Here is a 22,339-nt window from a genome sequence, read left to right as displayed (position 1 = left end):
TCGATGATGTGTTGTATTTATTGTACTGGTACAATAGCAATTAATACTGTACGTTCAGCACGAATCCAATCACAATCTCATCTCCAAATTTGAGCGAGTTTGCAGACAGTACTAGATATTAGAAATGAGTTCATTTTAGCAGTCCATAGGGTGAACATTGGGGCAAAATTCATGGAAATTATATCAGGCTTCAGTTATCTTGAACTACTTTTGGAAAATTTGTAGGTCCGTCAGCGTGGTTCTTGATTAATTGATGGTTACTCATAGAGTCGAGCAAAGACAGAAATGCGTAACCAATATGTATCAAATTGTTCAATTTCAGTACTTTTCTTAATGCTATTTTTGACAAGATTCACTCGGTCGTATAATAAGAGAGAACAAGGCAAAAGCGTATTTAAGATAAATTCAGTTGAGGGTAGTAAGGGAAATTTTAGTGGAAAGCAGTAGAGTAATCCTTCTATTATTCTACGAGTGCAATACTACGCAATATTTTGTAATTGTTGGATTATGGCTTGCATTAATACAATGTATTCGCATGCAACTCGTATCCACAGTTAACATGGATTAACTGTAGTTGATTATTGATTAGTCGAATTGTATTGCCTTATAAGTACACGGTATAAAGTTACTGAACCTCTGACAGGTCTACGACAAATGGTAATACTATCTGTTAAATGAGCACATTATCGTAAACCGTCAGCAAAGCGACGGGAGTTTGCACTAGTATTGATTAATCGAATTGTATTGCGTTATAAGTGTGAATCCATAAACAGAGAGGAAGCATATATAGTAAGATAATGTAGCTGTCAATTTTCTTATGTACAATATGTACCCGTTCATATTGATTAATCGAATTGTATTGCGTTATGAGTGTGAATTCATAAACAGAGAGGAAGCATATATAGTAAGATAATGTAGCTGTCGATTTTCTTATGTACAATATGTACCCGTTCATATTGATTAATCGAATTGTATTGCGTTATAAGTGTGAATCCATAAACAGAGAGGAAGCATATATAGTAAGATAATGTAGCTGTCGATTTTCTTATGTACAATATGTACCCGTTCATATTGATTAATCGAATTGTATTGCGTTATAAGTGTGAATCCATAAACAGAGAGGAAGCATATATAGTAAGATAATGTAGCTGTCCATTTTCTTATAATGTATTGCTTTATGTACAATATATACAACTTCAAATGACTTGAAGGGGAAATTTACTACTGTTGATTCATTAATTCTACGGTAAATAACTCACGGATTACAGGACAGACTGACTGTGGTATTGTACTGTACACTGTACTATACATTGTACTGTACAGTGTACAGTGTACAGTGAGCAGTACTGTACGGTTTCAGCACGAACGAGCCGAACCAGACCGGACCGAGCCGTTCCAGACTGTCCAAATCTTTTTCATGATTGATACAGTACAGTGTGCAGTATACTGTACTGTACACTGTACACTGTACTTCTTTCTTGGTTTCCTTGCGCATGAGTACAACGGTGCAGTAGTAAAGAGTACAGTCACTCAGTTTACCATGCGCAAATACCCTAGAGACTGCTTGAAGCCGCGACCAGTTACGACTGCCCAGCATAGTGTAGAAGTAAGAGAAAATTGGCGGTCACGAGACATGCTAGTCGTACAGTATGAGGTGGACAGTACAGGTGGAGTGGCACCAGACTGTGACTGCGACGCAACCTTCGTCGATTGACGAAGTTATGGAGGCCTAAGCGATTAAGGAAGATTCATTTCGTTATTACTGTATGAATATTAAAACAAGGTAATATTGAATCACTTTGTAATCATCATCAATAACTAGCTGTTCCTATCGATACTATTTATTTGATATTTGTACTTGTATTTGTCATCCAATGACTGCCATAAGTTGGTGTAACTACTGTGATTGCTTGACCTCTATACTGTCTATTTTATGTAGTAGTGCATTGGTGTTGTGGAAAAGCAGTCGATATTTACCCCATTTGACGTAATTCAATCAACCGTTGAATCGTAGATTAAAGGATACTACATCATCCTTGATTTGTATTACTTGCTCTTCCATTTCTTATGGATATGATTGATAATATGGACGAAAATGATGATGAATTTGATTCTTTTCAAAGTGGTTTCCATACTGAGACCAAGAGTTCCACCACCAATCCAATCGGTGTCAAACAGGCGTCACAGTGTCCACCACCAGCTATGGATATGCTGTCATCATCACCACCTGATTTCGATGGCCCTCCACCTCTGACTACTAATGAATACGGTGATGAGGATGATTTTGCCTTTCCTAGTGTATTAAGTGGAGCCCAGTTTGATTTTCAAAAGCCTCAAGGTGAGAGAGATGTCAACAGCCATACCGATCAAACTGAGTTGCGATCCGATCAAGAGAATCGAACGGAGAAAGGAGCAAAATCCAATACCCACAATGTGGAGAACAAAGATGTCAAGAGTGAAACACATCTTCCTCCATCCTTGCCTGACAGTAATACTACTGCTGGCGATGATTTTGTGGCTTTTCCATCGTTCTCCAACGATGATAGTAAGCAGCAAATCAATGCTCCTCCATTCTCGACAGAGAGTAATACTGCTGGCGATGGTTTTACTGCTTTCGCATCATTCTCCAACGATACCACCAACCAAAGCGAAAGTAATTGGTTCGCAGCTGATTTCAGCAATCCTTCCACTAGTAGCAAAGCAAATGATTATGAGAGGGAGGATGATGAAGATTTGCAGTGGGGAGCTACTTTTCCCAGTAGCTCGAAACCTGAAACGCAAAAGGATAACAATAGTAACTTTGACCAGTTTTCAATGCTGTCTTCACCAACAACGGCTAAAGAGGATACTAAAGTGGCAGAAAGTAAAAGTGACTCCCCACCATATATACATACACCACCGCCATTAGATGATTTGACGGATAGGCAAGATTCACTGGATATTGGGCCTACTACGTTAACTGATTTTGAAAGTGATTATCCTGATACAGCATTTGCATCTCCTAATTATAAGCCGTCAAATCTTTTTCCATCGGTGCAAGAGCAAAGTGATATCATGACACAAAGCAAAGAAAATACAGACACCATTGGCCAAATCAATGATAGCGTCATCGATACCAATGCTGCAACTGAAACCTTGAATTATCCTTTTGCAAGCTCTGAATCTGGTACTAATGATGGTGCTAGCTTGAAGACTGTCAACCTGGACTCAGATCAGAAGAGTAATGCGACTGTTGAAGAAAAGACAAAGAAGATCAATGTCAATGCTACTGATACTGCTTCGACTAACAGTGGATTTCAAGCTAATTTTACTCAGCAAGCAGTCACTGAAAGACACGGCGATGAAGATGATTTATTTCATCCTAGATTGGATAGGCAAGATAACGAGAACACTCTTACCGAAAATCGCATCCCGGATAATTCCACACTTGATTCACAAAATTCTATCAATCAACTAAATACCAACAAGAATCTAGATCAGTCAAATAAATTGAAAGCTGGTGTAATTCCATTGGAGTCCAAGGAATCAAATGCTACTGAAAAACAAGCTGAAGATAGTGTTGATCACTTCGGTGACTTTAATTTAGTACAGCAACCAACTGTTTCTAAAAAATCAGAATTAGCTTTGATAGATAAAACTGACGATAATTCTGGTCATTTTGGAGATTTTAAATCGATGGAACAAAACACGACTGTAACTACTGCGTCAAGTAATGCTGATGATTTTACTAACTTTGGAGATTTCAAGTCGACAGACCAAAACACTCCTCTAACTACTACATCAAATGATACGGATGACTTTGCTAATTTTGGTGATTTAAAGTCGACAGACCAAAACACTGCTGTAACTACTACATCAAATAATACTGATGACTTTGCTAGCTTTGGAAATTTGAAGTCAACGGAACGAAACACTACTGTATCAAGTAATACTGACGACTTTGCTAACTTTGGAGATTTCAAGTCGATGGAACAAAACGTTACTGTAACTACTACCTCAAGTAATACCGATGACTTTGCTAATTTTGGAGATTTCAAGTCACCGCAGCAAAATACCACTGCAGTTGATACATCAAGTAATACTGATGATTCTGCTAATTTTGGAGATTCCAAGTTGACGCAACAAAATACGGCTGTAGCCGATACGCCAAGTAATACTGATGACTTTGCTAACTTTGAAGGTTTCAGTTCGACAGAACAAAATACTACTGAAATAGCTACATCAAAGAATGCCGATGATTATGCCAATTTTAGAAATTTCAAGTCGGTGCAACAAAATAATAGCAATAAAGTTGATAACTTAGAATCAGCAAAAAGTGCTAATATACCAGCAACAAATGATTTTGGCGAAGACGGCTTTGGGGACTTTAAATCTTTACACCCTTCGACTACCACTGTTGAAGATAATTCTTCATCAGCGGGACATACTAATGACGATGACGATTTTGGTGATTTTGAAACTCCACAAAATAACAACACTATTAATGAAAAGCCAAACACCTTATCTGCAGATGATGACTTTGGTGACTTTGAAACGCCACAAAATTACACATTGGATGAAAAACCAAAAGTCTTGCCTAAAGATGACGACTTTGGTGACTTTGAAACGCCACAAAATTACACATTGGATGAAAAACCAAAAGTCAACCCTAACGATGACGACTTTGGCGAATTTGGAGAATTTAAATCGCCCGGTAGTACTAAGAATATTCAAGACAAAAGCTTGCACAAAAGCAACTTTAGCAATGTCTCAACAGCAAAAGCTCCTGGTATACCGAAATTACCCCAACATTCTAATAGTAATTTATCGATGAAGGTAAAAAAATTATTATGTCGTTCTAAATTTATGGCTTATAATCTTTAGTTATGAAAATATATACTTAAGAAGCTTGAATGTACTAAGAATGACCCCATTACATTATTCCACTTAATTATAGGCTCCTGCATATATCACTTCTACACTTATCCAAGAGACTGTTAATCAAACGTTCCAAACAAAAAATAATAAAATTGTAAATGGTTCAAATTTTCAATTATTAGAAAAAGAGTTGTATAATCGCAATCGCTGCAAGTAAGAGTATATTTAATATATTTTTATAGCTATGGCAATATGCTAATAGGAGATATACTGTAGAATCATGTGTGTCGGTTCCGTTATAATGAATGGGGCATATTGTCTTTAAATGGTAACTCAATGTAAACACAATGTTTAAACGTAGCAAAATGTGGAAAACTATCATCGAAACGGAGCAAGATTATACTTTTGTATGGACGGATTCCTGCAATCAAAAGAGTCTTTTGAATTCTGTCGGAGTCGATCTAAAAGCCTTGGTATTCTTATTAATATTGCACTTTATATTGCCTATTTTCTATTTTTGTAACAAACTTACTTGTTTTTTTCGAAAAATTTGGTAAGACTGCGGCAAGTTTAAATGCCTCCAAGGTTAATATAACTTTATTAATGCAGACTCTTATGACTAACCAAACATTATTTGTAATGCCCCACAATAATACTCCTGTAGAATATCTATTCCAAGAAGTGTGCATATAATAATAATTTGTATTATATCTGATGTAACACTATAGACCATTAAGATGGACCCAAACAAACAAGCTGGCATGCAAGACAATTTTGGTAATGCCTTTGGGGAGCTGGATGACTTTCTGGTTCGTAGCTATTTGATGTTATAATTGTACGCTATCTGTGCAAACGATATCACTGCACTTCAAAGCGTATATTTTTGCTCACGAAATAGAAGCCATTATTTTTGATACAATGTACGTGATTGAAGATCTTATTATAATTTATAAAATGTAAGGGAGGAGCAATGTCGTCGCCTGGGATTGGAAAACCCACGCCGTCCAGCACTATGATCAAGTCTAGTAAGTACACATACAAAAAAATGAGCATATAATGTATATTAATGTGCTATTTATGCAGTATAACTGAAGCTGCATTCTCGTATTATTGAGTCAATACTACAGTATTAGTAATACCGAATATGGATTATTATATTGTATAAATTACTTTTTGTAATTATCGCTCTTCTTACTGATTTGTAGATCCGTCGACTACAGTTTTTGACTTCCTTAATATCACTGAAAGCTCCTCAGAGAGTGTTAATACCAAACGCGGTATATAATATATCAGTTCTATCACGATATAATGCTTGCTTTTTTAGACAGTACTGCATGTTTATAGCATTATTAAGAGCATTCTCCAAGTTGTACTAATTCCAGACTGAATTGAAATTTTCCAGAAGAGTCTAAAGAAAATAAATATATGGATATATTTTCACTGACAATGGAAGACTCCGTAGGTGATAAAGGTAAAGTTGCATTATTCGTTTTAATTAAAATTACCTGGTGCTATACTCGTGTATCATTAACTATTTTATTATTTATTCTTCAGGTCTTTACGAAAAAGATCTATTAAATTTAGGTATTTCTCCTCTTCAAACTCCGGTCAAAGAAAAGAAAGAGCAAAGCAATGCTGCGCATTTTATCGCATTTGTTCGCAATAGTAGTACGGAGAGTAATGAGAATTTAAGTGATGAGGCAAAATCTATACTTGCAAAACTACCTGATTTATCTTTTATGCTAAGTAAAACTATCGCTTTCCCGTCACTACCTACTACTGGATGAGCGTGGTAGTACTGAAAAAAATAACAATTAAAAGAAGATACAACTGGATGGTCTAGGCTGCTATTGAATGAATGATATACTGCTTGCTGCTTTAGCTATTGATAGTTAAAATTATCAATTTTATAGTATATGAATGCAGCTATAGTAAATGCGGATTAATTATTAGTAACTTGATGAAAATAATATTGTAATTATTGACCCAATTGATAAAAACACATCTTTTACGACGTATTACTTAATGTACGACATGTATTTGTAAATACTGAATATTTGCTGCAATTTGATTGCATAGTAAAAGTTTTTCAACTGTTTAAATATAGATACTAAATTTCATGATTGTAAATAATTTTATTCACAATATTGATAAATTTTGTGTTTAGTTAATAGTCCTACAAATTTAATGTCTTTGTCACTCGCCACTGCCGTAAAGAGTAAAATATGTACACGATGCAGCTTTATGAATATACTTTTCTATGCATTGTAAAGCTTGGGCATTTTCTAAAAATTTATACGCTGTCTTCTTTACTGCGACTCAGGCTATTTAAATAATGTAAATATTCAACTAAGAAAAGAGTCGACTATAGAGCGATACTCGCACCTTTATAGGACGTTTTTGTACAATTACGTGCTGGAATAATAAGTTCATACAGTAAATAAAGTCAATTACTGTTAGATTAATTTGTGTCAGAATTATGTAATCTAGCATAGATAACTTTTATCAAAGAATATAAGACATTTACGTGACATTGACGGCGAATTAAAAGCTTCGCTTATGAAGAGTGTTAACGCAATTTTATTAATGAGTCTAAATCTAAAACATCTTTAGCACAGAATAAGCAAATTAAAATATTTGCATAGGTACAGCCAATGCTACAGATGTTCAAACTTTGCTTAACAAGTTGGTACCGCAACATAATTCACAATAATACATAAGTCAGTAGCATGACACCAAAAATGACAATGTTCATGATCAGTTTGTGATATCCACATCGAGTAAGAATTGAGTTAGACCAAGTTGGTAGATAACCCAATTACGGCAATATTATACACCGTAAAAGGTAAAAATGAAATCACCTATTGGCAATTTGTACATTTGTTTGCTGATTTCAGTATCAACCAATATTACTTTGGCATCGATATCTCCTTAGCAGTTGGACGTAATCGGTATTGATTAAAAGTATATTTTATAGAAACAGCACAGTTAAACTCTTTCCAATTACTTTGAAACCATTAGTCTCATTAGAGTACTGCTTAATTTTTCCAATTTTTTCACATCCTGGATCTGATCGGTTCGATATTTTAAGCACTAGATTGAACATGAGAGCGATATATTAGTACAGAAGTATGCTATTGATATCCTAAAAAATTACAAGACAAAATTAGAAAATTTACTTCACAAATCCGCTTTGACTGTAACAATATGATCATCTAGAGCAGCATGTTTGATGCCATTCACAACAGGTATAATTATCACTATCGATTTCGTATCTTAATGAATTATTGATAAAATATAATGTTTGCAAATGCCAATAAATTATCTAGATTGAACTGCCTCATTTGAAAATGTAGTGCAAACAGTACAGAAGTAGAATGACGCCATTTTGGCCATACTGAGAGTCAGTTTACATTTAGCATTAAGCTATATATTGTAGAGTAGTTTGGATTTCTTTAGCCAATGTAAACGCCAAAAGCGTGATAATATATTCACTTACCACTTTGTTATTGGTGGCCTTGGCTATAAGTTTGCCATCGCTGTGACGATACTTCCAGACAAAGCGAAACTAAAAGCAACATTAATCAAGTATCGATCTGTTAGTCTAATCGGTCAAGATTGAAAGAATTTATAATCGCGACAAACAATACTTGAACATTATTAATTTAGGTAGCTACTTTGAGACTAGATTAATCTGCTATAATTAAGCAGCAGGATACAGTAAAAGAAGCTAAGTAAATATGATTGAGAGCATATCGATCCTTGAATTAAATTCAACCCAAATCTTAGCATCACCATAATTCAAAGGGTGTAGCTATTGCAGTGCAGACAGACAAAAGTCCAAAAGTAAGATTCTTTATATCGCAATTGGAATTTCATATCTCACTCTTGAAATACTTTGCGTATATCAGTAATATAAAGTCTAACGATGGATCCTGTGAACATTTTTTATTCCGTAACAGTTCAAATTGATTGAGTAATGATCATGATTGGGAGTAATCCTAAAGACTTTAGTGACAGTTTTGGCTGCTATTACGGAAATGGAAAGACGATGCATTCTTAGCGCTACTATAGGCAGTAGTGTTACTATCAACTGACCATTCCAGTAAGTATAATACTATTATCTCCATGCATTTTCTCTATCCTATGTTTTACCATAAAATTGTCACTTCTCTACTCACTACAGGATGCTCGTCAACGAGGCAAGCATTGGGCGTTCAATCTAAATAACGCTGTAGTTACGTAGTTTACTTTCCTTTCTCATGATATTACACTACTCCTAAGTAGAGTATTCCTCACGGAATATTGTTCCACAGCAATATTGTAATTCATCGTATCATAACATTCTCATTATTACTGTTAAGATATTGTATTCTACACTGAAAATAAGAGGCAAAGTCATTATGTAAAACAGAGTAGAAGCCATTTAGCTCTACTGACAGGAGCTCATCCTCCTGCTGGATCGTTAGTCTCCATACTCACATTGACCGCATCGGATTGATACAAGCTTTCAGATGCAGCAGCAAATTCTTCCCATGTATCTAGGTAAGTCATATTCAATTTCTACCACTCTAATACTATCTACTATTAATACTCAAGTAAAACCTAAGAGTCAATTTTATTTCAGCAAAATACTTAATTTTGCCGAAGTCTAGGCCTAACAGCTAAGCAACCAAGTTCATTCGATCTCTTCTACCATTGGAAACGATCCGATCTGGACCCGATGGGAACCAGTTTGCCATTTGAAGAGGGCAGTATGCTGTTCCATGCCCTACTCATTTCCTCAGAAGCCACTATAGCAAAATCCCTTCATAGCCTCCATCGTATCAAGAGACAAGGAAGACCAGTACGGTACGGTACGGTACTACCTTGTCAAGTCACTCTACTGGCCACGGTGAACACGTGATACGACTGGAGTACAAGTACGGTACCAGTACTACGGACGGACGTGCAACTGGAGTCAAAATGCGGCCAGACTAGTTTTTGCTAGTCATTCCAATTGAAGCGTATGTCTGAAACGATACACTACCCTGTCCATGGATATCATTGTAATACAGTACTGTATAGAGTTTCTGGGGTAGCCTACTGTACTATAGAATGACCAGAAAAATGATCAGCTCTCGCATTATTGGGTACTCCACGACTGCGGCTGCTGCTAGTCCGTCTGTCCTCATCCTCTTCCAAATGGGTCAAACGAACTGAAACGGAACCACCGGGCACGTCATGTCATTTTGGTTGACCAGCTCATACTGTATTACGGAATAGTACAGCGTCCCATTACAGACGTACGGTTCAGTTCAAATGACCAGCAAAATAATTGTCTGCCTATTTTTTACCACACCTAGCGCCATTTCCTGTCCCTCTCTTGCCATGAACGAGTTCGTCATCACTTTCATCTTTCATCATGGACTCCTAAAACTCGACCTACGAGTATTTTAGTGTCTCCATGCTTCCATGAGCCTATATTTCAGTTGCAGCTAAGTCAGGGACTTGTAAGAGGAAATTCTTCTACACGTCGCTGACCAAGAATATGAAAAATGGACGGTACTGTATAGTGAAGTGATTGAGTACGGTATCCAAAATACAGTAATGATGGGTATGAGGAGTTGAGGACACTCGTTATGAAACTTGAGTTAAGGGGTTCTTCGTGATAATTCCTACAGTATGGTGGATGCTACTTCTTTCCGAGATTACTGTCATGCAGGGAAGAATTAATTATAGTATGGTATTTTTCCGTGGCTATGATCTGCATTTCACTCCACTATGCACGTTCAAACTAGTATTCTGACTGGACTTTTCATCATAATCATCCTAAATAGGCACCATCAACTGTGTACAGTGTACAGCAAATCGCTGATTTGCAAATTTGAACTTTCTTAGCATATTGTTGTAGTTTGTATAAATAAAATAGCTGCTTAAGAACCAGTAGCTAATATACTCCTTACTTGTGAAGTTAACCAAACTATATTTTCAATTATAAATTCACCTTATTAATCGTTAAATCCAATCATGATATCCATATAAACTATAATTTAGTTGTTAATTTCTATTCTGATTAAAATTTAAAATTTGGAATAAATTCGTAATCAAAGGGAACTACGGACTGTCGCAAAATTAAAATCATTAAAACCATAGTAGAAGAATCACTAATTTATATTTACGCTGATAATTAATTGTAACCGCGTGTTATGTATAATATCTTGCGTCAATTATACCTTTTCAAGTAGTAAAGGTATTAGCTAGCTATAAGAATGTAATTTAAGGTTGTAGATAATCAACGAAATATTCAACATAGACAATAAGTATTAATTTGCACATTTGTGCGTAGATCGCCGCAATTACACACAGAGGTGGATGCAATACCATCCATATTATTTGATTTATTCGCACCATCACGACATTTATATTGAAGACTGTCATATTTCATTATAAGATCTACAAGAGGCTGCATTCGATGCGCGCATAATTTGTAAAAATGTACACTAGCTATCTGCTATCGAATTGATGGATGCAATCAATAACTTGCAGCTTTAATCTATCAGAATATAAACAGGGAAATAAAAGAAATTAAATTAATCATTGCCGGCTCGTGACAGGCCTATGGCAGCTAATTGCAGTAAATCATATGTTCACTAGTAATTTAATTATGAAATACCGTTTGAAGATGAGATCTGGTAATTTCTGACTCCTCAAATTATTTTTAATCGAAACTGTTATGCATGGCATATTAGCAAGTCGTAACCAGAAGATCTATAACAAATACAAGAGTGCATAGTCCAGCTAAAATTGGGTAAAAAAATATCATCTGTTAAATCCTAACAAAAGAGGTAAAGCTATCTGCATTTTTCATTATTACATTTCCTTGTAAAGAAAAAAATCTTATTCACGTACATTTTAAATTGGCAGCGATATAATATAAAAATTAATTGATGTTAGTAACAAACGTAAAGCATGCTCTTTCGTCTTCATTACACACTGCATTCTTCTGTAGTTCCAGTATTGGTATTAGATAAAGCTAATATTTGTTCCGTAGATAGGTAGCAAAATGTACCTTTACGTATAATTTACAGCTAACGACTATTTCTTAGAATTTAGGGTTTTAGGAACATCGAAGAAATCGTGATAGATATGGCCACGAGATATCGACATCGGTTGCTATTCGTTTTTCTACTTTACGGCGTAAGTCTTTGATAAAGTCGGTCGATATCGAACTGTTAAAATTCTTATACTTGTAGTTCGCAGATTAATAATTACCTTAATCATTCCTTGATTATTCTCACCATACTATGGAATAGACGATATGATATCCATTTTTGAAGCTGTATGATACACATTGTAACTGTACGATAGCTATTACAGTCTTTATGCTACATCATTAACATGCCCTATTTTATATCCTTTCTTCCCCCATAACGAACTAGACGCAAGTATTGCTGTGCGCCGATGCCAGTAAGTTGTATCAATTACAGTATCAAAATTCAACATATCGCTTGCTAATAATTAAATTTATCTTTCTAATCTTTAAACGTTTAGAAGTAGGAATGTGCCCTGGAAGAACATTCGAAAACGCTGGGTCGTGTGTAGCATTATGTGGTAACGATAGTGATTGTTCAGGTAGTAAAAAATGCTGCACTAATGGATGTGGTACGGAATGTACGGAACCAATTACAGACGACTGTAAGCGATGTAGTAATAGCAGTAAATAAATCATCCCTTATTCTTTAACTTTAACCATGAATTATCTATATAGTATAGTAACATCTTTTTTAATTATACCTAGATCGGACCTTTCGCAAAGAATATGAAAATAGAACATCTCAATGTTTTGGCGAAGTAATGCAATATTGAGTAACACCTTAACTACTATTAAAACATGATTCTACAGGGCAGTTTCCTTTTGCAAATTTATTACGTGAGATTGCAGTTATAGAATACTTCTCTTGTTATAGCCATGTAATCTAGAATGCCGTCTTGCTAATCAAACATGCACAAGCGAACCTTGCCCGTTAGTTCCGAGATGTATTAACGGTAATGATTTTATGATGATTGATGCCATAAAATCAGCTTTACTCATAAAATTTAGCTGAGTTGTAGGCTACTATCATTTCCTTACAATCTTGTCAGTAATCCTGGTATGTTATAACATGTTATAAATTTCTATTTCATTTCTTGCTAATTCTTCTTTAGTTCCTACCTGTCCGCGCCTACGGTGTACTGTAGTTGGTTGTTCGTCTGTTGTTAAAGATCCTAATGGTTGCCGAACTTGTGACTGTTCTCCAAGTAATTAATTCAATCCGTAGAATTGAGATTGCTAATATTTATCATTAAGAAATGCTATGAGCACGAATTACTTCATCAGTGCAATTTTTGCAGGGTGTATTAAGTTTGACTGTCCTAAACCGTGCCCAAATGGATACACAAAAGATGATAATGGATGTTATACTTGCACTTGCCTTATAGGTGAAATGCTAACCGTTGTAACGAAAATATCGACTTAGCACTTCTCCTTCTAATCTTATTCTATTTCATGTAGGTAATACATTATGTAGACGCCATCAACTTGCCGCATATAAAGCAGCTAGCGTAGAAAGCCATCAAAACCTAACTGTTGGCGTCTTTGTGCCTAAATGTCAGCGAGATGGTTCATACGATAAAGTTCAATGTATGGACACACTTGGTCTATGCTGGTGCGTTGATAATTATGGCAATGAAATCTCTGGCACTAGAATACGTGGCGTACCGCTTTGTGCTAATGTTAAAGGTTAGAAGTAACGTGATATTCTAATAGTATATACAGATTTGATTATTTATTTAGCAATTAACAAATTTTGTAATTAAGTAGAGTGCTATATCATGCTCTGAAATGCTAGCTCGAGTCTATCAATCAAAGATAGCTTGCAATTTTTCATTACTTATAGCCAATTCTCAAAAATCTGGATTTTGTCCTGCTCCATGGACGACAGGCAATAATGATCCCTGTTCCAATAACTGTTTAACCGACACAGATTGTGTAGGTGACAAGAAATGTTGCTTCACAGACTGCGGTCGGAAATGTACATTCCCGAATACAGCTGGTAAAAATATTATTTCATATATAGAACGAATTTTGTACGTATGAAAGATTGCGCTTTACAGATACTCCTACGATATCCTCCTCGTTTATATATGAATGATTTTATTAGCCAAAATATGAATACTATTATTACGTGGTTGAAATTACATTGTTTGCGGGAATGAGTTAGTTATTTACCCTACCTTACTCGAAATATGATATTGGCAATCAGTATTGTTAACCGAGTGTTAAAAATTGATGCTTTGAGTCATGATAAGGCTCACATAAAAGCGATAACTATACGTATGTTCCTATACGAATTTTATAAGGATATTAATCAGTTATATACGTATCAGTAGATTGTACTAGTATAACAAATGATCATATTTGATAAAAAATGGTATTTAATTAATGGCCATAGTTAAAATTATACTGACTAATAATTGGTGTACCTATAGAAAGTAAGGAATATGTAAACTTTGTCAAGAAAACTCAAAATCTAGGTAAGTGTTACTGAATACGACAATATATTTACCGTTAAAAATTGTCTTGAAGTGAATTCCATTTATATTTCACATTATTAACATGCAACACCCATATACCCATCTATATAGTTTGCCCACCTGAGAAACCTCTAGTTAAATGTAACATTTCCGAATGCAGCGGCGATGTAACTTGCAGAGATCTGTCGTGTAGGATTATCCCTTGCGGCAGTTGCACAGTAGGATTTTTTGATAACTTTGGAAACAATGTCCAATGTTATACACGAAGTAAAGCTTTGCAAATTTAATCAAATAAATAAGACTTATAAATTTTAATATTGGTCAATATGATATTAAAAATAACTATTTCCTTTCGACCATTACATCATCTCAAATCTAGTTCCTGGCTGCTTAACCTTACGCCATTCATCGTTAACTTATCAAGATACTCATTTTACTACTTACAATAAAAGCATTATTGAAGTCAATAATGTTGCCTACGTGTTATCATCGACCAAAACAGGAAATCCAGATTCATTTACTTTATCTCACTATATTCCACAATGCGATCAGAATAATTTTAAATATACCCAATGTTTAAAGACTGATAGAAATTGCTGGTAAGTTGCGAAATATATTTCTGGAAAAAATTATTTCGGAAGCCGTTTCTTAAGCATAATGTTTTAAACTATAGTAAATGAATATCTAGCACTGCTTTATTAAATATTTTGACCTTTAAGAAATATATATTGAAGCGAAGTGTACATATTTAACGCGTAGTATAAAATTAATTCTTTCATTTTGGAGTAAAATAATTGCCTACCAAGAATTTAATTTCAATAACGGTATTATTACCACTTTTGAATTCTTCTGCACTCTTAAGATCGTTAAGTATTCCTATACGACATTTTAAACAGTATCTTTAAATATGATAGTCTTTATTATTTACTATAGCTATACCATATCATTTAGTTAATTATTGATTAAATTGAGTATGTTTGTGTACAAGAATAAGGTAAACTAGATAAAAAGAAGACCTACATAAAGTAAATATAAAATACTGTTATAAACTAATCGCATTAATTAGTAATAAGATTCTGTTTCTATTTTATTATTAATGCAATATTTTATCGCAGGTGTAGTGATACCAATGGTCGTATATTGCCAAATGACAGATGCCCACGTAAGAGCTTTTCTTAAATCCAAGGATTTAACTTAAAATGACAATAAAATAAAATAAAAAGTGCAATAGAGTTGCCCTGTATATCATACTATTACACGTCTATTCCTTAATACTGTTACTTTAGCAATGGGTGTTTAAATATCATATACAATAGAAATAATACTTTATCCAATGTCATTTTGAATAGATGTTTCCATCTTTTAACTTTTTATCAACTTTTAGGACCTTCCATACCTGCACAAAGTGGTTAGATTTAGCAATTTGTTTCCAATGATAAATTGTTGAGATCGGATTACACAGATTTATAGTACGGTACTTTCTAAGTCAACATTCATGGACTCTTGTCGTAACAGTCATAATTAATTCGTAAAGCAACAACAAGAACCTGTTGCTAGTATTCTAAATCACTGAATAGTACAAATGTAGCCTTGAATCTTGGTGTTTTCATTTGACCGATAATTTTACTGGAACTTAATTGGAAAGTTGGCGTGAAGTGATGTTAATAAGATTATTATTGTATTAAATGCAATGTTATTATACCATGTTATACCTACTATAATTAAATTTGATTTTAAGCCTAAGCTAATAGTCTAATAAAAAGTTGAACGCGGGCAAACCTCTAACTATTAAATTATCCCACTCTTAGGTTTGAATTACTGCATGAAAATGGTGTATGATATCACCGGAGTTGTACTCAATCAGGGTTCTGATCGTGTTAAAGTTCCTATTAGCACATTATATCGTCGATTTATACCAAGGTGTACGAAAATAAATAATCGTTACACGGAAGAATATTATCCTTTGCAATGTTGGCAAGGAATTTGCTGGTGTTCAAGTCGTCGCGGCCGTATCGAGCAAGACACTATCACTACTGGGTACAGAAACTGTGCTGGTGCAACTAGATCAAGTAAGTATAGGATCAATCAGTTTCTATATTATTCATCTATCTTTAAACGGCTAATTTCTTTTTAATGGTTATAACAGTAATCTGCTGTATCATTAATAAAATTGATCAATCTAGTTCGGCCCGGGCTATGTCCTGTTATTTCTAACCTTGAAATGGCTGCAAGTAATTGCACTATCAGAAACTCATGTGAAAACGATACACAATGCGATGCAGGCTATAAGTGTTGTCTAAATGGATGTGGTGGTACACTTTGCCTTAAAGCAGTTTATCCAGGTTAAATATAATATAATTAGTATGCCATGAATTTGAATAGAATTAAACATACCTATCATTCTGATGTCATACCTGTATTGTAATAATTGCTTACCTTGCTTTATCCTCTTTAAAAATGATAGCGATTACGATTAGAATACGGTTGTTATATACAGTACATTTTCTTAACTATTTTGGACAGCCATTAGCTTGAGATATTAGGAATTGCAAAATGTGAACAAATATTCATTACTATTCAATCAAATCACCCTTACCTTAAGCATACTTGACCATTCAATATTAAAAGTCGAATTGGACAATTCTAGTTACAAAATACAATTAGTTTAAAATATGCGTAGTATCTAGTAGTTTTCTTTCGATATTCAGTTTTGATTAGAATAAAATGTTACTATTTATCATTTTAATACTGTAAGCTTCTATCGTTAATCCGTATTGTGTTGGTAAATCTAGCTTGTCAAGCCAATCATTTGGCTATCCTGTGTGAGGCGCCACGTTGTGCTTTGGCAGAATGCCCAGCCCATCCGAATGCTATATGTATTCAAGATATCTGCTCAAATTGCGCAATACGATTTCATGATGGCAATCGTCGTAGCGTTAATTGCACTGAGGGTAAATTAGATGTAGAAGCTAGCACCTGCATTAATGGTATTATGTTAAGTCGAAAGTCACATACATATTGAAAGACGTAATCTAATATTTGATTGATAATTTTATTGATTACTACAAATATTCCAATTTAGCGGAATTAGTATCGATAGTTTAGTACTCGTTTATGGCATAAAAATATTTTTACGGAATATAATTGTTGAGCTTAAACTGAAAATGCTGCTAGGCTTTACAACCTTAGATAAATTAAACGAGTTGATTAGTATTGTTTATACATAAATTACTTTAATAAATAATCGTTACGCAATTACTATAATTATTACAGGGTTAAAAAAATGCCAGCTGGCTCGATATAATGCTAAAATGAAAGCGGTTGGTCTCATCTCTAACACCACAAGTACTACTCCATCATATGGAATTGTGAACACAACGGCAGTATTTCTACCAGAATGCGATAAAAATGGAGAATACTTAAAAATACAGTGCCGGACTATACCTAAAGAATGTTGGTAAGAGAATTATTATTTTAAAATTTATAACTGCTACTAATAATGATATTAAGTAACGTTGATTTCTGATAATGTAATGCTGCTGGTAAGTATCCAGAAATAATATTATCGACATAAAGATTTTCTTACAATTGCCATTAAAAATTTTATGGTTTTAGTTATAAGGCTATATTAACAGAAACACTTGTTGAACTTTCTGCTATTTAAAGGTGCGTTGATCGTAATGGAGTTGAAGTTATTGGTACAAGATCACCGTCAACTGCGCAATGCAATATAAGTAATTGTTACTGAGCGAAACATATTATTTCTTTCTCACCAATTTTATAATGTCAAGATACAGTTTATGTACAGTATATAAAAGCGTGTAATTGCTTTCAATATTTACTACCTTAAATATTTAATACCTAGCAAATTATTATAAGAACAATCGCAAAATTATTAGTAGTGATATAGAATCGGCTTCTGATCATAGGTAAATCTGGGTATTGTCCTGAAGTCAATAAAATAGAAAATGAATACCAATGTACTGGAGAATGTAGTTCTGATGGAGACTGTGGAAGTGATTATAAATGCTGCGCTACCGAAGGCTGTGGCATTGCTACAAAATGTAAAAAACCAATTCCAAAAGGTACCGTATTTCAGATAAGATGTAATAACTTCTCATTTGAAAGCAGGTAAGCTAATCCTCCTGTCATATATCATTTGCTCTATAGCTTATTCTTGAAGTAATTGATTGAATAAACATAAATATTACGATACATATTTTTGGCGCTATGTTTAATTAGCACTTGGTCATTTTCACTAATACTTTGATAAAATCATGCATATATAATAATTTTAATTTTAAGCACAGCAAACCGAAATTTTAGCGCCATTTTGCATTGGACAGCGTATTACTAAATTACAAAATTACTGGGTTTTATAATAATTAAATAGAAGGAATACACTCGAATAGTTGATTTTGATCAGAATTGCCAATATTATTGAAATTTTTTTACACGAATTTATATTTTTTCCATTACAGAAGCTTTATCAGAATGCTTCATAGCTAGAAGAAATACTACTACTTTGCCAAATGGTAGACCATTGCAAAGAACTGGAGTTTATATTCCGGAATGTAATCCGGATGGCTCTTTTGCTGGATTACAATGCGATGAAAGCACCAAGTACTGCTGGTGTGTTAATATATTTGGAGAAATTATGCCTGGTACAGTCTCCATCAATAAGCCAACTTGTCCTACATTGCGGTATGTTCTTACCCTATATTTCATAATGGATTTTCTTTATCATAAGAGGCCTATCTTATCTTCATAATTTTGTGTAAGTAGTTGATACTGTTATATAAGTACTACATAATCCACTCAATTTTAAGATAAATCTCTTATTTTAAATAGTTTTGATTGTAACCTGTAAGAAACGATTCAAGTTTATAAATCGGAAAATCATATCTAATATACAAAATGCTTATTTATTTGAGCATTAGCAGGAAATCATTGCAATCGTGTGAAATTATCATTTCATATCATGATATTATTTGATTTATTCGGCCGTATTCTATTTATGAAATTTTTAGTATTTACAGTACTTGCTGAAACTAGAGGCAGTTGTTTGATTTTGTTATTAAATTGTCTTATAAGGCCAGCTAATTTCTTTAACTGGCAATTTATATTTAAGTATCGGTGTGTCGATTTTCTGTCAATCATTGATTGTAGAAGATTTTGCCGCGTTCAAAATACAGGAAATTAGATTATCCAATTGACAAATTACCTAACCCTACCTATATTCATTTATGATGACCTTGATGATGAAATTGTAGAATGATCTTAAAAATGTATGATTGACTAGTATTGACATTAAAGCGATTTTAATATTCAACAGATATTATGGTGCAACACTAGAATTTGATGCGCCGTTCGATTCTTTAACCAACGTTAATGATTTCGTGGAGTAAGTATTGACAAAAGGTGATATATGAATTATCGTAGTGATGAAGTAAGAGTTCATAACATGTATAAATGACCAAATTGTATAAATTCTATAAGCACTCGAATATAATACTTAAATAATGTATAATCAATCTGATCAATCTGATTCCTTTTTTTAGAGCCTTTGAGTCAGTAATGAGTGCAAGGTTTGGCATAGAGCCATACACTACGTTACGAGATGTACAGGTAAATCTTTAGCTGATTACATCAATACGATATTGTTGAATTGACTGTTAAGCTGACTAATTGCTAAAATTACTCTCATCATAGTTGAGCATTAATTTCTCAGAGTATGATTCTGTGAGGAACAGACTAAAGTTAATAACTCAGTCAAGAGGCATTTTCTACATGATTACTTTTCTACTTGAATACTATTGATTAATTATTATCAATAGATTTTTCCGGATTCCAATACAGGAATTAACAGAATATCTATCCATTTTCACCTCATGCCGAAACCACCCATTACTTACCAAACTATGCGTGCAATAGAATTACAGGTATATACAATTGATTGAAATATAAGGCTTTTAATATTTTAACAATGAAGATAGTCAATTTAAAAGGAAACTATCAATAATTTGAATTCTGGCTTTTATAATTTTTGTAAAAGATAGCACCGTGTTCATCATAGCTGCTTAACTATAGTCACCAGCTAGTAGCCTCGGTACGTATACTAAAAATTTTTCTATTTATCCTAATAGGCAGGAAATTTAACCGTTCAATTCGATGATCGTAGCATCGTTTCTACAGGATATTTTGCAAGGGAGGCTGGCTATGGATTACCTGGAGCATCCATTAGTGCAATTGTTGCAGTTTCCGTAACAGGTTCTGTTGGAGTGATAGTCATCATCTTTGTCATTTGCAAGGTAGGCATTTATTATTTTATAATTTTATACGTATGATGGTCTATCATATTAAGATACATATTGAGCTGTCATTAGGATAGCTAATAGTATGAGATGAATCAATTCTAAAACCAATCATAACTTTAGCACTTTTACGGGAAAAGGTTCATTTTATAATGTCGTAATTATATAGGTTGTACGTAAGCAAACAAAGAAAAAGCCTAGCTATATTTCAGAACTGGTAAAGCATATATACGTATTTATATCTCTAATTTCTAGCTTGATACGATAGTTTTATAATTAGTTCTTTCTGTGTTAAGTATTGTAATACTGAATTGGGTTTATATTAGCGAATCAGCTAAGTATGTAACGGTCTATACTATTATAGGAAGATGCCCACTATGTCGATAGTGATATTGACAGTATTAATGGACCTATAAAAATGTGATGCAAGCGCGTCTTTATATAAATTGAAGGTAATTATCTAGACTGTGAGTCATATTATAAAATTTAGCGAAGGCTAAGTTAATGATAGCGATAGAACTTTTCATTCTTAACCAATATAGACTCACTTTATTGATTTATAATATGGATGAGTTACTGATACGAGTGCAAAGTTTATTCATTATTTGATACGATATTGTTTATCTATTTTAACTAGCATGTATATGATACAACATGTAGCAGAAATGTTATTGGATAACGTTGTTGGAAATCTGAGTATATGGATCAATAATGGCGATACAAATAGGAGTATGATAGAAATTTATTTCAAATGGAAGCGATTAGAGTCAGTAATATACTACTCTACGCATATTTCAAATAGGTGTTATTTTGTCAAGACATTCTTGATGAATGATATTTGCTAATAATAATTACTGTAATTCGGTAATGTCGGCGAAATCAATACTATGTTAGTCTAGTTTGCCTTTCGTGGCCGATCTAATTGTTATGAGTATCGGTTAGAATTAACTATAGCATAACTGATAGTATAACGCTTGAAAGATGAATCAATGATGTTTAAGGTTAGCGGAATACTCGTGTAGTGATGATAATAATTTAAATAAGGAAAACTGAATATACCCGTATTAAAATGGAGTTCGGTTGAATCATCTAAGAAGGCTTTCGTCTACTATTGAATGAAATCACAAGTTGATATTAAAATGTATTCAATATCAGTTAAAATTAAAATTATGAGCAGCAACAATTAAAATAAGTTATCCTAGGCAAGAATCGCAAAATTTTGGCGATGATGACGTAGAACTAGATTAGTTCCTATAGGACTTTTGGCTATTGCCAGTGGTGTATCTTGATACAGCGTACACTACTGTCGATCTGTCGCATGCTTTTAGTCAGCAGTACATTCATTTTGCCGTCTATCCCGGATTTACTGGTCATAGATATTAGTTTGAATTAGCCATAGCATGACTCTTCAAGTGATTACCCAGTGATCTATGGGACAACAGGATGTTCAAATAATTGATTCATGCACGAATGAAAGCTACAGTATGTAAATTCCATAGATCATCGCATTAATATGAAGTAATGCAATCACGGAAAACTGCATGTGTTCATTAAAAGCTTAAAATGAAGTTCGGTTGAAACAGTTTGAGATTCGTCTCGTCTATTATTGACTG

General features: G+C 33.9%; 3 protein-coding genes across 3 annotated transcripts; 2 read left to right on the top strand and 1 right to left on the bottom strand.

The window, feature by feature from the left end:
• Positions 1 to 2,085: 2,085 nt before the first annotated feature.
• TRIADDRAFT_64337 (uncharacterized protein) lies at positions 2,086 to 7,314 on the top strand (the record flags this gene model as incomplete). The annotated part of the gene is made up of 9 exons (XM_002117235.1): positions 2,086 to 4,150; positions 4,181 to 4,815; positions 4,937 to 5,070; positions 5,219 to 5,330; positions 5,586 to 5,666; positions 5,819 to 5,882; positions 6,063 to 6,134; positions 6,260 to 6,328; positions 6,412 to 7,314. The coding sequence occupies 9 exons, from the start codon at positions 2,086 to 2,088 to the stop codon at positions 6,642 to 6,644; spliced, it is 3,465 nt and encodes a 1,154-aa protein (XP_002117271.1). The 3' UTR covers positions 6,645 to 7,314.
• Positions 7,315 to 7,860: 546 nt separating this feature from the next.
• TRIADDRAFT_38407 (expressed hypothetical protein) lies at positions 7,861 to 9,485 on the bottom strand (the record flags this gene model as incomplete). The annotated part of the gene is made up of 3 exons (XM_002117185.1): positions 9,340 to 9,485; positions 8,357 to 8,425; positions 7,861 to 7,950 (listed from the first exon to the last, which is right to left on the bottom strand). Exons 1-3 carry the CDS (start codon positions 9,409 to 9,411, stop codon positions 7,861 to 7,863), a joined length of 231 nt encoding a protein of 76 aa, XP_002117221.1. The 5' UTR covers positions 9,412 to 9,485.
• A 2,500-nt stretch (positions 9,486 to 11,985) lies between these two features.
• TRIADDRAFT_61279 (uncharacterized protein) lies at positions 11,986 to 21,150 on the top strand (the record flags this gene model as incomplete). Its single annotated transcript, XM_002117234.1, has 26 exons — positions 11,986 to 12,036; positions 12,279 to 12,306; positions 12,391 to 12,534; positions 12,638 to 12,690; positions 12,807 to 12,885; positions 13,045 to 13,137; positions 13,231 to 13,317; positions 13,391 to 13,618; positions 13,776 to 13,931; positions 14,368 to 14,412; positions 14,524 to 14,679; positions 14,792 to 15,011; positions 15,528 to 15,574; positions 16,221 to 16,481; positions 16,596 to 16,754; positions 17,205 to 17,363; positions 17,686 to 17,869; positions 18,079 to 18,146; positions 18,342 to 18,497; positions 18,894 to 19,116; positions 19,748 to 19,816; positions 19,974 to 20,040; positions 20,250 to 20,354; positions 20,559 to 20,723; positions 20,896 to 20,943; positions 21,091 to 21,150. 26 exons carry the CDS (start codon positions 11,986 to 11,988, stop codon positions 21,148 to 21,150), a joined length of 3,111 nt encoding a protein of 1,036 aa, XP_002117270.1.
• Between the last annotated feature and the right edge of the window lie 1,189 nt (positions 21,151 to 22,339).

This window comes from Trichoplax adhaerens, genomic scaffold (genome assembly GCF_000150275.1).
Source record: "Trichoplax adhaerens TRIADscaffold_22 genomic scaffold, whole genome shotgun sequence".
Classification (NCBI taxonomy): domain Eukaryota; kingdom Metazoa; phylum Placozoa; class Uniplacotomia; order Trichoplacea; family Trichoplacidae; genus Trichoplax; species Trichoplax adhaerens.
Note: the sequence above shows the minus strand (reverse complement) of the source record. Positions and strands in the feature narration are given on the sequence as shown.